Raw genomic sequence first — 23,427 nt, forward strand, 5'->3', positions numbered from 1 at the left:
ATCTTTTTTTAAGGCTCCATAATATTCCATGATGTACATATATCACAATTTATCCTACAATTCCTCTACTAGGAATATACCCAGAAAACCAAAAATCACATTATAACAAAGATATTTGTACCAGAATGTTTATTGCAGCCCAATTCATAATTGCTAAATCATGGAAGAAGCCCAAGTGCCCATTGACCCACGAATGGATTAATTAGCCTTTGAATTTTTAAAAACCTTCTCAAGTGACCGCCTTACTCACATGCTTGTGTAGAAATCATAAGAGAAAATATGAATAACCACTACTTAGAAATGAATTTTTAAAAATTCTCAATAGGGGGCGGCGCCTGTGGCTCGGTGAGTGGGGCGCCGGCCCCATATGCCGAGGGTGGTGGGTTCGAACCCGGCCCCGGCCAAACTGCAACCAAAAAATGGCCGGGTGTTGTGGCGGGCGCCTGTGGTCCCAGCTGCTCGGGAGGCTGAGGCAAGAGAATCGCGTAAGCCCAAGAGTTAGAGGTTGCTGTGAGCCATGTGACGCCACGGCACTCTACCCGAGGGCGGTACAGTGAGACTCTGTCTCTACAAAAATAAAAAATAAAAAAATAATAAAAAAAAAAAAATTCTCAATAGGGATGGAAAACATATCTTAAAATAGACAACATGAACCATGTGGAATCGACATATCAGAAGAAAATACAGCTGAAATATTACTGACATAAAAGTGTCTTAAGGTCACGTGAGGTTATCTAACCTTGAAACAAGAGGAAAGCAAGAAGCTTGTACTAGCCTGTACAGCGGGAATTTTCCCAAAAATTTTGTTCTATTTTCCTTCTATTGGGAAAAAAAAGAAGGGTAATATTCATAATGGATATGTTTAGAATATATATATATAAACATTTTAGTTTAATCAAAGATAGATTTGTAATGGTCAGCAAGATCTAGTCAAAAGTATGCTGTACTGGTAGTACTAAACTAAACTGGTAGTAACTGGATGCATTCCTCTGAATGAAATTTAGCAGGAAACAAAACATTGATAAACCCTGAGCCTGAAATAGCCTTGGGAAAGAGTGGCCAGTGGAAGCCAGCCATTTGATGGACAGGGCCAGAGAGGAAAACGCCAGGTGCCTGGGCCCGGCTGCAGATTGAGATCACTGTTCACAGTGCCTCGTCCACGGAGTTCTCCTTCTGCCTCTAATCTTCTCCAGCCAAGGTGTCTTTGCTAGGGACCAAAGGAGCGGAATTTAGGCAGGAAAGGCCATTCCTACTGAATTAACTACTATCCCAAATAAGAGAAACCCCCTAAAAAGCCCATATTTAGGACCCATGACAAGCAGATGACGACAAGATAATCTCTGCCTCTTCGTTCTTCACTCCTAATCCTAAAATGAATAAACCCTATCTTGTCCAAGTGACTGGTATAAACTGTGTCCAATTAAGTGGTCTAGGAGAAAAATTGAAACAGGTCATTTAAGTAACTCTGGATTATTGTGAGAAATACTCTAAGAAATGGGACCAAAGAATTAGCCAAATAGAGAAAGTCCTCTCCAATTGTGTGGAGGGGAGGTAGGAGGCAGTTTGAAGAGGTCCGCTCTGCAGGGATTAACCCACAAATTCAAATTTGCATCTCGATGGACTACACTCAAGAGAATTCAGGGGGCAGGGATTATTCCAGAATATACATCCAATGAATTTTAAGATGAAATACAACAAAGAAGATCCTGCTAAATATAAAGCTAAATTACATTATAAAGCCACAATAATTACCAAGTGTAGGGTGGGATAAAGAATACGCATACATAGTCACATGCTGTGTGGTATTTGGGTCAACAAGAGACTGCATCCAGGGGAGTCCAACCTGGGGTCCATGGGCCACATGCTGATTATTTGAGAACTGTTTTGCTTATCTGTGGTATCGGATATTGTGAAAATGACCATGGACCTTTTTTTTTGTTCATTGGCTTTCATTAGCATTCGTGTATTTCATGCATGACCCAAGACAACACTACTTCTTCCAATGTGTGGCAGAAAAGTTTGGACATGCCTGTAAGTTTTTTTTTTTTTTTTTTTACTGTACCTTCTCTATTTTAGATATACAAACACTTACCATTGTGTTACAACTGCCTACAGGATTCAGTACCGTCACATGCTATGTATAGGTTTATAGCCCAGGAGCAACAGGCCATATTGCATTGTGCATGTCTGCACAAAGGAAAAACCACTCAATGACACATTTCTTGGAATTTATCCCATCTTAAGTGATGCATGACTATAAATCATAAATCAAAAGGAAAGAAAAGTGACACTTAGCACTGGATAGGAAAGAATAATCCTAGAAAGGGAGATAGACCAAGTGCTCAAATCGTCCTTTATGAATGTGTATCTCTAATAAATTAAAATTTTAAGTGAAATGTTTACTTCATTAAAATGCTAAAAATGAGTACTCACATAGTCTATGGTTAAAAAGTCCTCTTTAGCATTACACGTGTAAAATAAATATGAAATAGATTATTAATAAAGTTCTATGAAATTAAGTATTTCTCAATAGCAAAACCACCACCACAAACCAAATGGGGAAAAATTATTTGCAAAATGTTGGTAAAACAAAGAGCTAATCTTCTTACTATATAATCAGCCATTGTAAATAACAATAAACACACCACTAGAAAACCAGGCAAAATTCACCTAAGAAGAATTTAAATAGCCAGAGAAGCATGTGGGGAAATGGTTTAATTCATTAATATCTGCAAGAAAGCAATATAGAGTTCACAAGGTAGAGAAAAACAAGCAATTTTATACAGAGACTGTGGTAGTATAAACTGTCCGTTACCTTTGAAAAAGTTTGGCAAAACATATCAAATAGTTTTTTTTATGCTACTAAATTTTGACACAGCAACTCTACCCTAGAGATTCAACAAAAGGAAATAAGGATGCATTCAATGGCACAGACATAAAAAAGGGTCTTTGCAGCATTCTATATAATGTAAAATACTGTAATAATCCTACATGTTTGGTAACTGAGAATTAAGTGATTTTTTAGTAATCTAAGTGTAGGCATAGCTAAAAAGTAGATTATAAGACAGCCAACTAAATAGTGTTATGTAAGTATAGATACAGAGTACATACAGATATTAACAGAATGATCACTGGGAGTAGGAAGGACAGTAGGAAGGCTCCACACAGGAAATTTCAGAAAATTCGAAGTAAATTTCCCCAGGAATGGAGAAACCATAGAGTAGAGCAGGAAAATACTAACTTAAAATAGTAGGCAAGAGGAGAAACAGTAAGAGTCTTAAATAGTTGGTGAATACTATAAATGTTATGCTCTACAGATTTCTGAGCAAAGCAGGGATCTGAGAAAAGTGATGCATCAAAATGCAAAACTAGGAGAGGATCAAAATAGATCTGGCTTGAGGAGCTCAGAGGAAAGAGATGTTTAGAAAAGAGGTTTAGAAAAAGAGTAGGCTACCAACTGCAAAAGCACTGAGGTAAAATCTACCTTTTGCACAGGCTAACGACTGTCCCCTAGATTGCTATGAGACAAAGGTAGATGGCTTACTCTTTTTGACATTTTCTGCACAGTCTCTTCCAAAATTTGAACTAGGGGAGGAGGCGGAGCATGATGGCGGACAGCACGGACATGTAACCCACCTCTCCCAAGCCATCAGGTGAGAGGAAAGGCAGTCTGGACCTTCCCTGTGTGTGGATTATTGGAGTGGACAGACAGCTGGAGACGACCAGCGAACTGGTGGATTGCTATGTATGAGGGGTAATTTACAACCACAGACTGTTCTAGAGATCCTTCCCTGCTCGGCTGTGCTGGCCAGCAGGCCCCTCCTGTACAGAGGTCAGCAGCTTATAAATGCTGACAAAACCCAATTGACAAATATTTATTCCTGAACTGAGGGAGGCATCCGAAAGGAGAGCCACTCAAAACCACGGGGAGCTGGGCAATCTGTTGGACAATTGAAGTGAAGGCATCCCGCCCGGGAAACAGAAATTTTGAACCACCCTGGGCACCTTTCCCCCAGGTGTTGGAGGGGGCTTGCAGTTCAAGCTGTGCGACGAACTGGCAGGCGCCGATCCAAAAGGGAAACTCTGAACCATAAAACTCAGAATAAGTCCCCCGAACGCTCCAACCACAGGAACCGGATTGAAGCCACGGACCCGGCTTTAGCTGCAAAAGCTGCGAAGCTACTGAAGGCGCAGACCCGGCTTTGGCTACTAAAGCCGCGAACTTGGCTTAACCCCTGGGAATCAGCTACAGCAGCTAAAACCGCAAACCAGCTAAGCGACCACAAGAACTCAGCATCACTCCCCCTACAGCCGATTGCAGTCGCCAGTTTGCAAGAGAACCTGGGAACAGAGTGGAAAGACTTGAGAAGCATGGACATGGGCACAGAGTGGGAAGGTCGGTCGCAAGTGCTGTCTGGAAAAGAACAGCCGAGGTTACACAATTCTTAGGCGACAAACCTTTACAGAAATTCCAAAATGGCAATCGGCCATGGAAGGTGGTTACCATAATAAGAGTATAAACTGTAAATCAGGTATAAGCCTCGGAACCACTCACAGCACCACCTGGGGTCCAGAAAGAATACTGCAGTATGAGTATATTCCTACGAAACTTAATCCCTACAGCAGACATATAGATATATATAGGTATATTTCTACACACAAGAATATTTTTGTAGTTGATGCCTTTTGTTTGGTTTTTTTTTTTTTTTGGTTTGTTTTGTTTTTGTCTGTTTTCTCCTCACCATTTTCTTGGAGGAGATTTCGATAATTTTTTATTATTACTTTTTATATAGATATATTTTTTATTTCTATGTTTTCTAATTTTAATTTCTTATTTCTTCTAACATTTCTACTAACACCACTTTTTTCTCTCTTTTTTCCCTTTCTTTCAATTATTGTATGATAATCACTATTTTTATTGCAGTAGGTCTTATATTGCTGTTGTCATGGCTGTTGCCTGTATGTCTATGTGTTTCCATCTGTCTCTGTATCTATGGGCCCGTGTGCCTGGTAACCTTTGTATCTGTTTATTTGTTCATTTGGTCTCAATGAGCTTGGTATTAGGACCTGCAACTCTGAGCTCCTAGCACTCCCCTCCACTCTCATTCCATGATCTGGAGACCTGCCCCCACAGGAGTCCAGATTCTTGGGTGAACTCTCAAGAGGCGCAGACATAACCTGGACTGCAGCTGACCAGTCCTGACTCTATAGCAAAGGAGCGAGAAGACAATGGTCGGCTAAGAGGGAATTACACAGGAGCGGTGGTGCCCCAAGGTACAGAGCAACAGCCGTCTACAGCAATAACGAGGCCCACCCCCAGATATCCCATAGCCTCTCCTCCTGTCTTCCTGGGCAACCAGATGAGGCCAAGCATCCTCTCAGATGGCAACCACCATGGAACAGACCTGGAACCACAACATAGGCCCCGGGAGTAAAGGGTGTGCCTGAGGCGGCACTGACCTGGGTGGAACACAGGAACCAGAAAACACACCCGCAGAGCCGGGATACTCCCAGGATGGGGCTGATCCAGAGGACCGCTTTACTGAGCCTAGGATGCACCTGGCACTCAGGGGATCACCAGCCTATAGACAAAGGAGGCCAAGAGGCTACAGCCGACAACTGATCGTGCTGCAAATACAGACCCGCAAGACTAAAGACAGGGCCTGAGGCACAGGTTCTGGGAACTCAAATCAGCCTCTCCTCTGCAGAAGAATCTAGCAGGGTCAGAAACAAACTCCCACAGGGTTGTTCCCTTCACCCAGTAACATAAACTAAGGGTGGGGCTGGAACTGAGTGAACACTTCCAGCTTCCATCAAGTGCCCAAGGTTGACAGGCCACACTACCCCCGCTGGATACAGACAGAGAATAGCGGCCTAGACGACCAGACAAAGACTACCCTGTGACTTAGGCAGGTGCAAACCCCTGGAGTATCTGCTTACTGCAGACAACTGACTGCGTCACAGCCCTGCGGGGCTAGCAGCGACTGGGTGTGACAGAGCAGCAAGGTGGGGAAAGAGGCATCAATCTTCCCAGACTGATCTATTTACTGGGTGGCTCTTCCTGACTCCACGCAGCACTGGAGCAAGCCATATTAGAGCAGTCATCAGACCCCTGTGATCCAGTTCCCAGGGACCCCTTGAACTCTCCCACCCGAGGCAGCTGCTGACTGAGACAATTGATTTGGACCTTTTGAACTGAGCCACTCACCTGGGGACTATCAAGGTGGTGCCCTGGGTGTGTGGTTGTAGGAAGGTTTGATTTTCCTTTTCCATTTGTTGCCTACGGTGGCTGGGGTGACTTAATTGCTGGTATTCCTCCACAGCTGAGACTTCAACCCAGAGTAACTGTTTCACTAGGGTCAAATAGAAATCAGCTGAAAACAAGACAGAACCACTTAGCCCCTCTACACCAAACAGGGCCCCAGTTTCTCAGACCACAGCACTGTACGAGTCCTCGACAAAACACCAGGGGAGAAATCAAAGGGAGTAAAACAATCATGGGGCAGAATCAGTGGAAAAACTCTGGTAACATGAATAACCAGAATAGATCAACCCCCACAAGGAAAGATATGGCAGATGTAATTGAAGATCCCATTCACAAACAACTGGCTGAGATGTCAGAAATCGAATTCAGAAATTGGATGGCAAACAAGATTAACAAAATGGAACTAGGAATTCGTGGAGAAATTCAAAAGCTGACTCAAGAATTTAACGAATTTAAAGACAAAACCACCAAAGACTTAAGACACACTGAAGCAAGAATTTGCAGCCCTCAAAGATATGAAACATACAGTAGAATCCCTTAGCAACAGAATGGACCAAGCAGAAGAAAGGATTTCTGACACTGAAGATAAAGCCTTTGAACGCTCCCAAACTCTCAAAGAGGAAGAGAAATGGAGAGCAAAAATGAATCACTATCTCAGAGAGCTCTGGGATAACTCAAAGAAGGCAAATATCCGACTCATAGGAATTCCTGAAACAGATGAAGTGGCCTCACTGGGCGCAGAGGCCCTTCTGCATGAAATTATGAAAGAGAATTTTCCAGACATGCCTAGAGAACCTAAAATTCAGACAGCAGATAGCTTCAGAACCCCAGCACGACTCTACCCCAATAAGACATTCCCCAGGCATATCATAATTAACTTCACTAAAGTTAATATGAAGGAGAAAATTCTCAAAGCAGCCAGGCGAAAGAAAACCATTACCTTCAAAGCGAAGAACATTAGAATGACTGCAGATCTCTTTGCTGAAATTTTCAAGCCAGAAGAGGGTGGTCATCAACGTTTAATCTCCTAAAGCAAAATAACTTTCAACCCCAGATCTTGTACCTAGCTAAACTGAGTTTCATTTATGATGAAGAAATTAAATACTTTAATGACATTCATATGCTGAAGAAATTTGCCATAACCAAACCAGCTCTTCAGGATATTCTCAGACCTATCCTCCATAATAACCAACCCAAAACTCTACTACAAAAGTAAACTCACTCAGAAACTTCGGATCAAACTCCAACATCCACAATGGCAAAAGAATTAAAAATGCCCACTGAACTTATGAAAAACTCAATACTCCAAATTTCACCAAACTTATCAATACTCTCCATTAATGTAAATGGCTTAAACTGCCCTCTAAAGAGACATAGGTTAGCTGACTGGATACAAAAACTCAGGCCAGATAGCTGTTGCATACAAGAGTCAAATCTTAACTTAAAAGACAAATACAGACTCAGGGTGAAAGAATGGTCATCCTTACTTCAGGCAAATGGTAACCAGAAAAAAGCAGATGTTGCAAGTTTATTTGCGGATACAATAGGCTTTAAACCAACAAAAGTAAGGAACAACAAAAATGGTCACTTCATATTTTTTAAGGGTAAGACCCAATATGATGAGATTTCAATTATTAATATCTATGCACCCTACGAGAATGCACCTCAATTTATAAGAGAAACTCTAACAGACATGAGCAACTTGATTTCCTTAAACTCCATAATAGTCGGAGATTTTAACACTCCTTTGGCAGTGATGGATTGATCCTCCAACAAAAAGCTGAGTAAAGAAATTCTAGATTTAAATCTAACCATCCAGCATTTAGATTTAGCAGACATCTACAGAACATTCATCCTAACAAAACTGAATACACATACTTCTCATCAGCCCACGGATCTTACTCCAAAATTGATCACATCTTAGGTCACAAGTCTAACCTCAGTAAATTTAAAGGAATAGAAATTATTCCATGCATGTTCTAGGACCATGAGGGAATAAAACTTAAGATGAGTAACAACAGGAATCAGCATACACATACAAAAACATGGAAGTTAAATAACCTTATGCTGAATGATAGCTGGGTCAGAGATGAGATCAAGAAGGAAATTGCCAAATTTTTGGAACAAAACGACAATGAAGACACAAACTATCAGAACCTCTGGAACACCGCAAAGGCAGTTCTAAGAGGGAAATTTATAGCACTGCAAGCCTTCCTCAGGAGAACGGAAAGAGAGGAAGTAAGCAACTTAATGGGACATCTCAAGAGACTGGAAATGGAAGAACACTCCAACCCCAAATCCAGTAGAAGAAAAGAAATAACAAAAATCAGAGCAGAACTAAATGAAATTGAAAACAAAAGAATTATACAACAGATGAATAAATCAAAAAGCTCGTTTTTTGAAAAGGTCAACAAAATAAACCTTTGGCCAACCTAAATAAGAAAAAGAGTAAAATCTCTAATCTCATCAATCAGAAATAACAAAGACGAAATAACAACAGACTCCTCAAAAATCCAAAAAATCCTTAATGAATATTACAAGAAACTTTACTCTCAGAAATATGAAAATTTGAAGGAAATTGACTGTTAGTTGGAAGCACATCACCTTCCAAGACTTAGCCAGAATCAAGTGGAAATGTTGAACAGGCCCATATCAAGTTCTGAAATAACATCAACCATATAAAATCTCCCCAAAAAGACAAGCCCGGGACCAGATGGTTTTACGTCAGAATTCTACCAAACCTTTAAAGAGGAAATAGTACCTATATTACTCAACCTGTTCCAAAAGGTAGAAAAAGAAGGAAGACTACCCAACACGTTCTATGAAGCAAACATCACCCTGATCCCCAAACCAGGAAAAGACCCAACAAGAAAAGAAAATTATAGACCAAAATCACTAATGAATATAGATGCAAAAATATTCAACAAGATCCTAACAAACAGAATCCAGCAACATATCAAACAAATCATACATCATGACCAAGTCGGTTTTATCCCAGGGTCTCAAGGTTAGTTCAATACGTAAATCTATAAATGTAATTCAGCACATAAACAAATTAAAAAACAAAGACCATATGATTCTCTCAATCGATGCAGAAAAAGCTTTTGATAACATCCAACATCCCTTCATGATCAGAACACTTAAGAAAATTGATATAGAAGGGACATTTCTTAAACTGATAGAGGCCATCTACAGCAAACCCAAAGCCAATATCATATTGAATGGAGTTAAATTAGAATCGTTTCCACTCAGATCAGAAACCAGACAAGACTGCCCATTGTCTCCATTTCTCTTTAACATTGTAATGGAAGTTTTAGCCACCGCAATTAGGAAAGAAAACACGATCAAGAGTACCCACATAGCGTCAGAAGAGATCAAACTTTCGCTCTTCGCAGATGATATGATTGCATATCTGGAAAACACTAGGGACTCTACTACAAAACTCTTAGAAGTGATCAAAGAATACAGCAGCCTCTCAGGTTACAAAATCAACATTCATAAATCGGTAGCCTTTATATATACCAACATTAGTCAAGTTGAAAAAACAATTAAGGACTCTATCCCATTCACAGTAGTGCCAAAGATGAAATACTTGGGACTTTATCTAACAAAGGACGTGAAAGATCTCTATAAAGACAACTATGAAACTCGAAGAAAAGAGATAGCTGAGAATGTTAACAAATGGAAAAATATACCATGCTCATGGTTGGGAAGAATCGACATTGTTAAAATGTCCATACCACCCAAAGCAATATATAATTTCAACGCAATCCCCATTAAAGCTCCACTGTCATACTTTAAAGATCTTGAAAAAACAGTACTTCGTTTTATCAGAAAAAATAAAGAATCTGGAATCAGAAAAAACCTCGAAAAGCCAAGACATTACTCAAAAATAAAAACAAAGCAGGAGGAATCACGCTACCAGACCTCAGACTGTATTACAAATCGATAGTGATCAAAACAGCATGGTACTGGCACAAAAACAGAGAAGTAGATGTCTGGAACAGAATAGAGAACCAAGAGATGAATCCAGCTAATTACCGTTATTTAATCTTTGACAATCCAATTAAAAACATTCAGTGGGGAAAAGATTCCCTATTTAACAAATGGTGCTGGGTGAACTGGCTGGCAACCTGTAGAAGACTGAAACTGGACCCACAACTTTCACCACTAACCAAGGTAGACTCTCACTGGATTAAACATTTAAACCTAAGACATGAAACTATAAAAATACTAGAAGAGAGGGCAGGGAAAACCCTTGAAGAAATTGGGTTGGGCGAGTTTTCTATGAGAAGGACCCCCCGGGCAATTGAAGCTGCTTCAAAAATACACTACTGGAACTTGATCAAACTAAAAAGCTTCTGCACAGCCAAGAACACAGTAAGTAAAGCAAGCAAACAGCCCTCAGAATGGGAGAAGATATTTGCAGGTTATGTCTCTGACAAAGGTTAAATAACCAGAACCCACAGAGAACTCAAATGCATTAGCAAGAAAAGAACAAGGGATCCCATCGCAGGCTGGGCAAGGGACATGAAGAGAAACGTCTCTGAAGAAGACAGGCACGTGGCCTTCAGACATATGAAAAAATGCTCATCATCTTTAATCATCAGAGAAATGCAAATCAAAACTACTTTGAGATATCATCTAACTCCAGTGAGATTAGCCTACATCACAAAATCCCAAGACCAGAGATGTTGGCGCGGATATGGAGAAAAGGGAACACTTTTGCACTGCTGGTGAGAATGCAAATTAATTCATTCCTTTTGGAAAGAGATATGGAGAACACTTAGACATCTAAAAATAGATCTTCCATTCAATCCTGTAATCGCTCTACTGGGCATATACCCAGAAGACCAAAAATCACATCATAACAAAGATATTTGTATCAGAATATTTATTGCAGCCCTATTCATAATTGCTAAGTCATGGAAAAAGCCCAAGTGCCCATCCATCCACAAATGGATTAGTAAATTGTGCTATATGTACACCATGGAATATTATGCAGCCTTAAAGAAAGATGGAGACTTTACCTCTTTCATGTTTACATGGATGGAGCTGGAACATATTCTTCTTAGTAAAGTATCTCAAGAATGGAAGAAAAAGTACCCAATGTACTCACCCTTATTATGAAACTAATGTAGGACCTTCACATGAAAGCTATAACCCAGTTACAACCTAAGAATAGGGGGAAGGGGGAAAGAGAGGGGATGGAGAAGGGGAAAAGGGAGGGGAGGGAGGGGGATTAATGGGATTAGACCTGTGATGCATCTTACAAGGGTATATGTAAATCTTAGTAAATGTGGAATGTAAAGGTCTTAGCAAAATAACTAAGAAAATGCCAGGAAAGCTATGTTAACTAGTGTGAGGAAAATGTGTCAAACGGTCTATGAACCAAGTGTATGGTGCCCATGATCATACTAATGTACACAGCTATGATTTAATAAAAAAATAAATAAATAAAACAAATACGTGTGCTCACTACCCAGCTTTGTAACATTTTAAAAAAAAAACAAAAACAAAATTTGAACTAGGTAACATCTCAAGTCAATTGCAAAACTTCATGAGATGAGATAATATATAAATCAAACAAACAATTATATTGGGGACTTCCCAAGATGATTTGTAAGTGACCTGAGCTGTAGGTGATTCCGTGATGTTTGTATAGACACGTAAGTATTTAAGTACATCAATAGATAAATGGATACAATAAATGAATACGTAAGTGTATAAAGTCATGTAGGAAGACCAACACATGTATATACAAATAATTTTTTTAAAGAAATATAGATACTTTACATCCTTCGTATTAACCTGGATGGAAGTGGAAGACATTATTCTTAGTAAAGCATCACAAGAATGGAGAAGCATGAATCCTATGTACTCACAATTTTGATATGAGGACAGTTAATGACAATCAAGGTTATGGGGGTGGAGCAGAAAGAGGGAAGGAGGGAGGGGAGTGGGGCCTTGGTGTGTGTCACACTTTATGGGGGCAAGACACGATTGCAAGAGGGACTTTACCTAACAATTGCAATCAGTGTAACCTGGCTTATTGTACCCTCGATGAATCCCCAATAATAAAAAACAAAACAAACAAAAAAAGAAATATAGATACAATTTCAAAGTAAGTGTTAAATGTAATTTCAGATAGTTATGCCCTACTCTCTACCAGCCTCTTCAATCAGATCAACAGAAAATTTTTACAATGATGTTTTACAAAATATATCCAATGAACTAAAGTGGTAGAATTATCCTGAGTGAGAAGGGTCAAAGAACATTATCTTTGTGTCCCATTACTGCTTCTAGCTACAAAATTATCCCAACTTAAATTGCTATAGATTATATCCCTAGAGGGTGGGAGTAAATCACTGTACCTACATGTAGCAATTTAAGTATAGACTCAAAGCATTATAAAAAGATTAAGTAAAAGGAAGAAAGTAGAATGTTGTTTCCTTCAGACACAGAATGGTTTGCAAGTCATATTTTATCTGCAAAAGAATTACCTAAGGAAAGACCAAAAATGAAATATTCCTTTCCATTCTGATTCCTGTCAAAGATCCTCAGATTGATACCTATTTTAACATAACAAGCTTGTTGTAGAGACAGAGAAGCAATACAGATCCATTCACACATCCTCTGAGCCACAAGCACAGAAATTAGATAGTCACATTCATGACTTTTACTGGACTTTATTCCTGACACAGCTAAATGACCCTATACTGTTTTGCCACTAAAAGAATTCAGTTTTAAATTTCTATTCCTAAAGGGAAATACAATTCTAATTTCTAAGGAATATATTCCTCAGATTCTAAAAAGAAAGCCTTAATATTTTATGAAGTCATTATGGCTCTGATGATTTTATAGGTCACCAGAGAATTTCAAAAAAGAAAGCCTATAATCATTTTCCCCAAGAGAGAAATGCTGAATGCCATACTATCATTAAAATGTTGTAAGCACATTTATATCAGCACAATCCCATTTCAATACAAACACTCAAAGCTAAAAAGTATATAAAATTAAAATTCATGCTGGCAAAACCATTCTAGTCTACCAAAAGTAAACAGTATAGCAAATTTTCCCCATGGCTTTCTCTATCACTTAAACCTTCCTGAATATCCTATCTAAAACAGCCCCTCAATTATTCCCCTTACCATCCTCTATTTTCCCAGTACACTGTTTTCCCATACAGTACTCATAATTAATTAGCTGAAGTCATCCCACAGATGTGTTTGTTTACTGCTATCTCACCCACTGGAATGTAAGCACACGAGGGAAAGAGATTCAGTCTTATTCACCACTACAGCCCCAGTGACTGACACATGGAGGACACTCAATATATATTTACTGAATAAAATAACCAAGAACGAAAGGAGGTGGAAGGGAAGAAGAGTCAAACGACAAATGCCCAAATACATACTGTAGTATAAATTAGATTTACATTTGTATGACTATTAAAATTTCCTGCTTCCCCCCTCAAATAAGCAATGAGCTTATTGCTTATGATCCTATGTGAAGGATCTATTCCCATTTATGGTTAAATACTGAAAAAGAAATGTTCTTACCTTATATAACATGTCTCAGAAAAAAACTGTTCAAATAGTCAGCATAAGACTACTCCCAATACTGAGATTTCACTGATTGGGCAATGCCTATAGCTCAGTGAGTAGGGCACTGGCCCCATATACTGCGGGTGGCAGGTTCAAATCCAGCCCCAGCCAAACTGCAACAAAAAAAAGAGCCTGGTGTTGTGGTGGGTGTCAGTGGTCCCAGCTACTCGGGAGGCTGAGGCAAGACAATCGCCTAAACCCAAGAACTGGAGGTTTCTGTGAGCTGTGACACCACAGCACTCTACCGAGGGTGACAAAGAGAGACTCTGTCTCTAAGAAAAAAAAAGATTTCACTGTAAATGACTCTGATATTAAACTTCTGAGAGATGCTGATTTTAATTAATAAGGTCCATTTGGGTTTAAGCTCCATTAGAATATTCCTCCTCTCTTCTACATAAACCTTTAAAATTAAATCTTGTCTCACAGCTGAATAGAAATCATGGTCATTTTCTGAGTATATGTATTATCTTTCTTCCCAGGAAAGAAAAAAATCTTTTCTCATTAATCACACAGATAACTCAGTTATGCTACTGACATTTCGACTATCTTAAAGAAAGGAGGGCAACCAAAAGAAGGAAGAGGAGGAGGAAGTGAGGGCATACATGCCACATCCACAGTGGAATCCTAACACATGAGCCACTAGGTGAACATAACCAATGGCGAAAATTGCCAACTTCAATAAGCAGAGTATACTTGAGATGGTGGTAGAAGTCAGAGAGATTCCAAACATAAAGAGAATTTAACCACCTGTTTCCAGCTTGAAGATGGAGGGCATACCTGAGAAAAAATTCAGGCACCCCAAGGCACTGAGGGCAGCACAGATATGGGTACTGTGATCCTGTAACTGCGCAGTAGAACGAATAATGGTGTCAAGAAAGATAAGTCCAAATGCTGACACCCAGAACATGTGAAAACGACCTTACCTGGAAAGGGGTCTCTGAAGATATAGTTTAGGACTGTGAGATAAGATCATTCTTGAGAGAGAGAGGAGACAAGATGGCTGACTGAAGCCAGATATCCACAGAGGCTCCTGTCCAGAAGGAGAGTTAAAGGACAGAAATTTAGCAAGTAACCTGGCAGATTGGAGGTGCGCCAAGAGAGAAGGCTGAAGAACACATATCAACCCCACTGAGGGGAGCTGCGACCCCAAAATCCAAACAAAAGGTACAAAATCCATCACTAAGCAGACGGGAGCCCCTCCCACATGAGAACGGCTCGGAGTACCCCATAAACAAATGAGCAGAGTTCAAAAGACCTCCCATTATACTGCATGCAAGAGACCCTCTAAAAACTGGACCTACATCCCCTACTAGGGTGCCATGGCACCCTCCAGCCAGGAATTAAACTGTGTAAAACTGTATATGTACTCTACTTGCAATTCTGAGCTCCAAACACTCCCCTGCACTCTCACTCTAAGGTCTGGAGGCCTCTCCCTGAGGAGTCCAGATTCTTGGGTGATGTCTCAAGGGGTGGGGACAAGGCCTGGACTGCACCTAGCCAGTGCTGATTCTGCAGCATGGGAGTGAAGAGAGGATGGTTGGCTGAGAGGGAACCATGCCAGAGAGGCAGTGCCCTGAGGCACAGAGCAGCAGTCGTTTTTGGCAACAATAGGGCTCACCCCTGGATATTCTGGAGTCACACCCCCTGTCTCTCTGGGCAACAAGAAGAGGCCGGGCATCTGCTCAGGAGGCAACCACCAGTAGAACATCTGGGATGGAAACTAAGGCCGCGTGAGTAAAGGGTTTGCTTGAGGCGGTACAGGCCTGGGTGGAGCATGGGGACTAGAAAACGCACACGCAGTGCCAACTGACTCCCAGGGTGGGGCTGAACAGAGGACCACTTTACTGAGCCTAAGAAGCTCCAGGTCACCAGGGGATCATCAACCTAGACAAAGGAGGGCAGGAGGCAAAAACTGACAGCTAATAGTGCTGTAAATACAAACCTGCAGCAGCAAACACAGGGCCTGAGTTGGAGGTTCTGTGAACTCAAAACAGCTTCTCTTCTGCAGGGGAATTTAGCCAAGATAGAAATGAATTCCGCAAAGTTGTTTTGTTCTGTCAGTAACATCAATCAGGGGTGGAGATGGAACTGAGTGAACACACCAGCCTCCATCAAGCACCCGAAGTTCTCAGGCCTCACCTCCCCTTGCCAGATAGAGACAGAGAGCAGTGGCCTGGCTGAGGAGACATAGATTTCCTTGTGATTCAGGCAGGTGCAAACCCCTAGAGTATCTGCTCATTGGAGGAAACTAGATCACAGCCCTGAAGGGTTATCAGTGACTGGGTGTGACAGAGATCCAAGCTGGGGTGTAACAGAGGTGCATCAACCTTCTCAGACTAATCTATTTGCTGGGTGGGTCCTCCTGACTTCACACACCACTGCAGCAAGTCATATTTCAGTTGTCAGCAGACCCCTGCAATCCAGTGGCCAGAGACATTTTAAACTCTCCTACCTGAGACAGGTGCTGACTGAGACAATTGATTTGGACCTTTAGAACTGAGCCAATTGCCCAAGGACTATCCAAATGGTGCCATGGGTGTGTGGTTTTAGGAAGGTTTGATTTTCCTTTTCCAATTGTTGCCTGTGGGCGGGCGGGGTGACTTAATTGCTGGTATTTCACCACAGCTGAGACTTCAACCCAGACCAAAGCAATAAACAATTTTAATGCACTCCCTATTAAAGCTCCACTGTCATACTTTAAAGAACTTGAAAAAATAATACTTTGTTTTATGTGAAATCAGAAAAAACCTCAAATAGCCAAGACATTACTCAGAAATAAAAACAAAGCAGGAGGAATCATGCTACGGGACCTTAGAGTATACTATAAATCGATAGTGATAAAAACAGCACGTACTGGCACAAAAACAGAGAGATAGATGTATGGAAAAGAATAGAGAACCAAGAAATGAATCTGGCTACTTACTAGCCAATTAAAAACATTCAGTGGGGAAAAGATTCCCTATTTAACAAATGGTGCTGGGTGAACTGGCTGGCAACCTGTAGAAGACTGAAACTGGACCACACCTTTCACCATTAACTAAGATAGACTCCCACTGGATTAAACATTTAAACTGTAAAAATACTAGAAGAGAGTGCAGGGAAAACTCTTGAAGAAATCGGTCTGGGCAAGTATTTTATGAGGACGACCCCCCTGGGCAATTGAAGCGGCTTCAAAAATACACTACTGGAACTTGATCAAACTAAAAAGCTTCTGCACAGCCAAGAACACAGTAAGTAAAGCAAGCAGACAGCCCTCAGAATGGAAGAAGATATTTGCAGGTTATGTCTCCGACAAAGGTTTAATAACCAGAATCCACAGAGAACTCAAACATATAAGCAAGAAAAGAACAAGTGATCCCATTGCAGGTTGGGCAAGGGACTTGAAGAGAAACTTCTCTGAAGAAGACAGGCGCACGGCCTACAGACATATGAAAAAATGCTCATCATGTTTAATCATCAGAGAAATGCAAATCAAAACTACTTTGAGATGTCATCTAACTCCAGTAAGATTAGCCTATATCACAAAATCCCAAGACCAGACATGTTGGCGTGGATGTGGAGAAAAGGGAACACTTCTACACTGCTGGTGGGAATGCAAATTAATGCATTCCTTTTGGAAAGATGTTTGGAGAACACTTAGACATCTAAAAATAGATCTTCCGGGCGGCGCCGTGGCTCAGTCGGTAAGGCGCCGGCCCCATATACCGAGGGTGGCGGGTTCAAACCCGACCCCGGCTGAACTGCAAACCAAAAAATAGCTGGGCGTTGTGGCGGGCGCCTGTAGTCCCAGCTACTCTGGAGGCTGAGGCAAGAGAATCGCTTAAGCCCAGGAGTTGGAGGTTGCTGTGAGCTGTGTGATGCCATGGCACTCTACGGAGGGCCATAAAGTGAGACTCTGTCTCTACAAAAAAAAAAAAAAAAAAAAAAAAAAAAAAAATGTAAAAATAGATCTTCCATTTAATCCTGTAATTCCTCTACTAGGCATATACCCAGAAGACCAAAAATCACATCATAACAAAGATATTTGTACCAGAATTTTTATTGCAGCCCAATTTTAATTGCTAAGTCATGGAAAAAGCCCAAGTGCCCATCAATCCACCAATGGATTAGTAAATTGTGGTATATGTACACCATGGAATATTATGCAGCCTTAAAGAAAGATGGAGACTTTACCTCTTTCATGTTTACATGGATGGAGCTGGAACATATCTTCTTAGTAAAGTATCTCAAGATTGGAAGAAAAAGTATCCAATATCCTCAGCCCTACTATGAAACTAATTCATGGCTTTCATATGAAAGCTATAACCCAGTTATAACCTAAGAATTATGGGGAAGAGGAAGAGGCAGAGGGGAGGGAGGGGGGAGGATGCGTGGAGGGAGGGTGATTGGTGGGATTACACCTACAGCATATCTTACAAGGGTACATGTGAAACTTAGTAAATGTAGAATATAAATGTCTTAACACAATAACTAAGAAAATGCCAGGGAGGGTATGTTAACCAGTGTGCTGAAAATATGTCAGTCTATAAAACCAGTGTATCGTGCCCCATGATCGCATTAATGTACACAGCTATGATGTAATAATAATAATAAAAAAAAAGATCATCCTTGATTCCGGGGGGTCCTGAATCCAATGACTGCCATCCCCATAAAAGAAAGGATGAGGGAAATTGAAATACAAAGACACAGGGGAAAAGCCAGAGGCACAGACTGTAATGATGCTGCCACAAAGGAAGGGTTGCTGGGGCATCAGAAACTGGGGCAGAAGCACGAAATGGATTCTCCTTCAGAGCTTCCCAGAAGAGCCAACCCTGCCAACACCTTGATTTCAGACTTCTAGTCTCCTGAACGGCTATCTTAAGCCCATTTGGGGTAATATGTTATAGCATCCTAAGAAACTAACACAAACCACAAGAAACTGAATTCTGCCAACAACCTGAACACACTTAGCAACAGATTTCTCCCCAGAGCCTCCAAATAAGGACTCAGACCAGCAGATGCACAATTTCAGCTGCATGAGAGCCTGAGCAGGAACCCAGTGTACTGGGTCTGAGTCCCGACCTACAGCACAGCAACCTAACACATGGGTGCTGCTTTAAGCCACCAAGTCTGTGGAAAATTGTTATCAATAGAACATCAATAGATAGAGTTGAATTTTCCTGTATTTTATTAATACTTATAATCCAAAATCACAAAAGTTTTGATGCTGAGTACCCTTTTTTGGTTCTTGACCTTAGTGAAAATGTTCTTAATTAAACAGCATTTCCAAAATTGAGATGGACAGACTACTAAAGTTCTGAGAGACATTAATAAGCAGGTCCTGGGAAATAGAGTCCTAAGGGCACAGAATGCTGAGAAACTCTGAGCTTTAGACAGTTAAATGGGTGAACTGTGAAAAAGGAGCCCATGCTCCCTCCAGATTTATTAATATTAGGTAAGTCCACAGTTTCAGAAAGGTGACTTCAACATTTAATGCTTCAGTAAACATTTTTGTTTACCTGACTTACAAATGTCTTCGGCTAAAAAAATTTCTGAAATTTTTGCCTCTGAGAGTACGTTCCATAAAGGCAGAGGCTATACCTATCTTGATCATTTATTTTTCCAACCGGAAACATGCCTGTGAAATAAGATGCATTTAGCACTGGATGAATAAATGAGCTGATGAAAGGCAGAAAACATTCTTTTCCCACTATTGCATGTAACTCTCACACGCAGATTTCTGCTGGAAACAAGCAGTCTGCTTACTGCCCAGATCTCTGCCTCTTCCACATCTTGGTTTCCCCATTTTTGCCTGGCGTGTCCATTCCTTTGCTATCCAGTCATACACAAGTTTCAAAGTCAAACTCAAACAGCATCTCTCTATAATGGTATTATAATCCACATATAGTAAGCACTAAGCAAAACAAATAGTTATGACTAAAGTTTATCTCACAATTGAAAGTTTACCTCTTCAGAATATAAACCATGCACAATGCAAACAGGCAATTGTTTTATATTAATGCATTACTTCAAATAGTAAGCTATTTTGCATGGTATTTATGATGTGATGGTTAATTTTATGTGCCAATTCATTGAGCCGAGAGGACCGACTTTTGGTTGCACACTCTCTGGGTGGGTCTGTGAAGGTGTTCTTGGATGAGTACCATCTGAATCAGCACACTGAGTAAAGCAAATTGCCTCCCTAATGTGTGCAGGTCTCAGCCAACCAACAGAAAACCTGAACAGAGCAAAAAGGCAGAGTACAAGGGAACTTCTCCTGGCTGACTACCTCTAACTGGGGCATGGGTCGTTCCCTGCCTTCAAACTAGAACTGAAACTTTGGCTCTTCTTTGGCCTTACACCTGTTTCCAGTGGGTCTCCAGCCTGCAGACCTTAGGACTTCTTAGCCTCTATAAACATGTGAGCCAATTCCTTGCAGTATATTTCTTTTTTATATATACATACAGATAGCCTATTTGTTCAGTTGCTCTGGAGAACATTAATACGGATGTTTTTTCTTGCTGATTTTTTACTTTTATTACACATCAGTTCTAATAAGCACCTGGAACATAGGTATTACACGGTAATTAAATTATTGTTCTTCCTGGTAATTTTGCCAGAACTAATAGAAAAGACACCTGTCCTTTCTCTGGGAAACCCCCCACCCCCACCCCACTGTCATGAGAGCCATTTAACCACCAAGTGGAAGGAGCACGGGAGCATAACTAAGAACAAAGCCATGTAGATGCAGGCAGGAGAGAGATGGTGAGAAAGTCACAGAGGATTGTAAACGTAAGTCAACACCTTGAACCCAGCTATAACTGATGCTAGCACAAGTCTTTGAATTCTCAGTTATATAAGCAATGTATTTGCTAAGTTAATTTGAGTTGGATGTTATCACTTGCAAATAAAATAGTCGTGACTAATACAATACTTTCGTGCAAAAACTGGGGAGGCCACTAAACATATGCATGAAAAGACCTTCATGTTAGCCTTATCCAAAGTATTATTTAGGGTTAAAGGAGGATTAAAACTTTAACAAAATTATCAACATCACTATGTCTACTTGACAAACTGAAGTGAGTTCCCAAGAACTCTAAAAACTTCACTATTTACATCCTCAATGGAGAATATCAATTTTCCATTATTGGTATTTCCAAACTTACAATTACCAAGAGTTATCTTCAAAGACCAAACTCCTTGCCAAGGTTCTAGTTCTCCAGAGTCAAGGAAGTTAGATGAATGCATTACTTTTATTTCATTTTTTTAATTTTTTACATGACATTTATTGAGCCCTTACTATACATGCCAGGTAGGCACAATAAACGTTATCTATTTTGACAGCCATTTCACTTCTATAGATCTTCATTTTAAAGATTACTAGAAAGGATTGAAAGAATGAGCCTAATGATAACAGCAGTGATGCTAAACATCTGTCAAGCGTGTACTATGCCCCACACATTGCCCTAAGTGTTCCATAAGAAGTATCCTATTTAATTTTCACAATAATCTTCAGAGGCAGGTATTATTATCCTCATAATGTAGATGAGGGAACTAAGGGCTAGAGACTAAAATTCAGAGAGCCAAGACCTGTGCTTTCACAACAACAGCCCAAAAGCTCTGAAAACCTTCCATATCTCATCCCAATAAATCCCATACCATTAGCTGAAGTGCACTTCAAGTTGTTTAACAGAAACTTAAACTCATCTACATTATTTATGCTCCTGAACTGCTATGTGGTTTACATTTGCATTTTCCTATCTAATCTCTTCTCTGGAAAAGGTAAAGACTACTTTTAAGAAAATACTTATTATTTATTCCAGCTCAAATGAGTAACATAGGAGCACTGAACTTGAAGACTTTTTAATTTACAAACTGTTCTAAAACTGGGTAGACATCAGATGTAAAGAAATTTTATTTCAGCTTTGCAGAGCTGTTAAACTCTTACTAAACTATGAAGTCCTACTGGAGTAGATCCTGTCCCTATTATTGTGGGAGCACTTCTTAAGTTCTAAAAAATGATTCTCTATAAGTCTTTAGATACCAGATATCAAAAAAAAACCTCACCTTTTAAATATCACATTTTGTGCTAAAACTGTATTTTTAGGCATTTTCTTATCAGAAAGATAGGATTGAATGTGAATACTTTACAAATGTAAGATGGCATTAAAAGAATTAAGTAATACCAGTGGAGAATGCTTTAATCTTTTACTTAACCTGCATGAGTGTAAACTATATACATATACCCTCATATATGACAAATACAACCGATATTGATACTTAATCACTGAGAAAGCTCCACATGACAAAGTTTAAAAAATTATTTTTCATATAGAAACAGTTGTCTTACTTTGGAAAGACTCAAAAGTATTCTTCCTGTACATATTCATTATCAGTGATCTCTCTGAAAGCAACTGCAGAAGTATAAAAAAGAAAGGGGAAAAAAAAAAAAAAAAAAACCCAAGAGGCTGGCCCTACAAATCAAACCACTACACACATCAATCCTCGGCCAGACAAGACAGGCTTCCTCGGCCCATGGGAGGCTTAACACAGAACAGCAGCAAACTTAGGAAAAGGTGCCTTACCTTCCTCAACCAATTTTGTAAAAAGTCTTTGAGAGTGATATATGACATATGCTTCTTGGAAACTTAAATTACATTGAGAAATATTTGGAAATAGGGTCTTCGAAAAAAGTAAATTAACAAATTAAAAAATTGACAGTGTTCTCTAATTACATAAAGTACCATTTTGGAGTTTTGCATGTTTACATTGAGCTATCTCAGTAACTATCCTGCTGTAGGTTTGCTATGTAAGCAATGAAGTAAAAGAAAAAAATAACCCCTTTCTGTTAACTAATACTCATTACACGTTCTACCACCTTACCTAACCAACCCCTCCGCTACCAAAATTCTATCTGTAAATAAACCTAATTTCTAATTCCAAGAGTGGAGGTTGGGGGGTAAGGGAGATGTCCTTCAATCTCTACTATTTCTGAGTAGCGCCATGAAGAGTCTCAATTTTGTGTGCCAGTAGTCTTGTGATATGGATCTTGAATCATAAACTTTACCCCTTGAGCCAGGAATACCCTTAAATCTGCATAACTTCAAAGTCATGAGCCTGGCACAAAACAGATTAAACTCTGACCGGATGTTTTTGAAGACAGACTGAGATTCCTTAGTGTAACAGTTACTGCCTCTGTTTCCAGACCTCTTTTATAAAGAGAACGCAAGCATTTGTGCATAAATACAAAGACATCGAGACTCTGACCCATCATGAAACCTGGTCTGAAACAAACTTCCTGGGCATTCTACCCTTCTCTACAAGAGTACAGCTACATGATACTTACTGGGGAAGTAAGACATCTCTAAGGAGGGCCATCAGATTGCTGTCAGAATCAACACTGGCTGCCTCCTCGCCTTCCCCAACCTCCTGGTTCACGAGTAGACATGTGGTTTCTGAGAGCAACCGCAAGCTGAAGAGTCTCCATTCCACTTGAAAGAAAAAAGAAATACCAGGAATGTGACTACATGAACATAGAATGAAAACAGAGTATGGAACTGATGCAATTCTTGCTAG

The 23,427-nt window shown here is 40.1% G+C and overlaps 1 protein-coding gene across 4 annotated transcripts in view; it reads right to left on the minus strand.

The window, feature by feature from the left end:
• The window catches only part of ULK4 (unc-51 like kinase 4), a 663,197-nt gene that overhangs the window by 381,785 nt on the left and 257,985 nt on the right, over nt 1-23,427 (minus strand). For all 4 annotated transcript variants that reach the window (XM_053600787.1, XM_053600785.1, XM_053600786.1 and 1 more), the window contains one exon: nt 23,198-23,342. In XM_053600787.1, the coding sequence (XP_053456762.1) occupies nt 23,198-23,342 (145 nt within the window). The remainder of the gene's footprint in view (nt 1-23,197; nt 23,343-23,427) is intronic.

This window comes from Nycticebus coucang, chromosome 8 (assembly GCF_027406575.1).
Source record: "Nycticebus coucang isolate mNycCou1 chromosome 8, mNycCou1.pri, whole genome shotgun sequence".
In the NCBI taxonomy this organism is placed as follows: domain Eukaryota; kingdom Metazoa; phylum Chordata; class Mammalia; order Primates; family Lorisidae; genus Nycticebus; species Nycticebus coucang.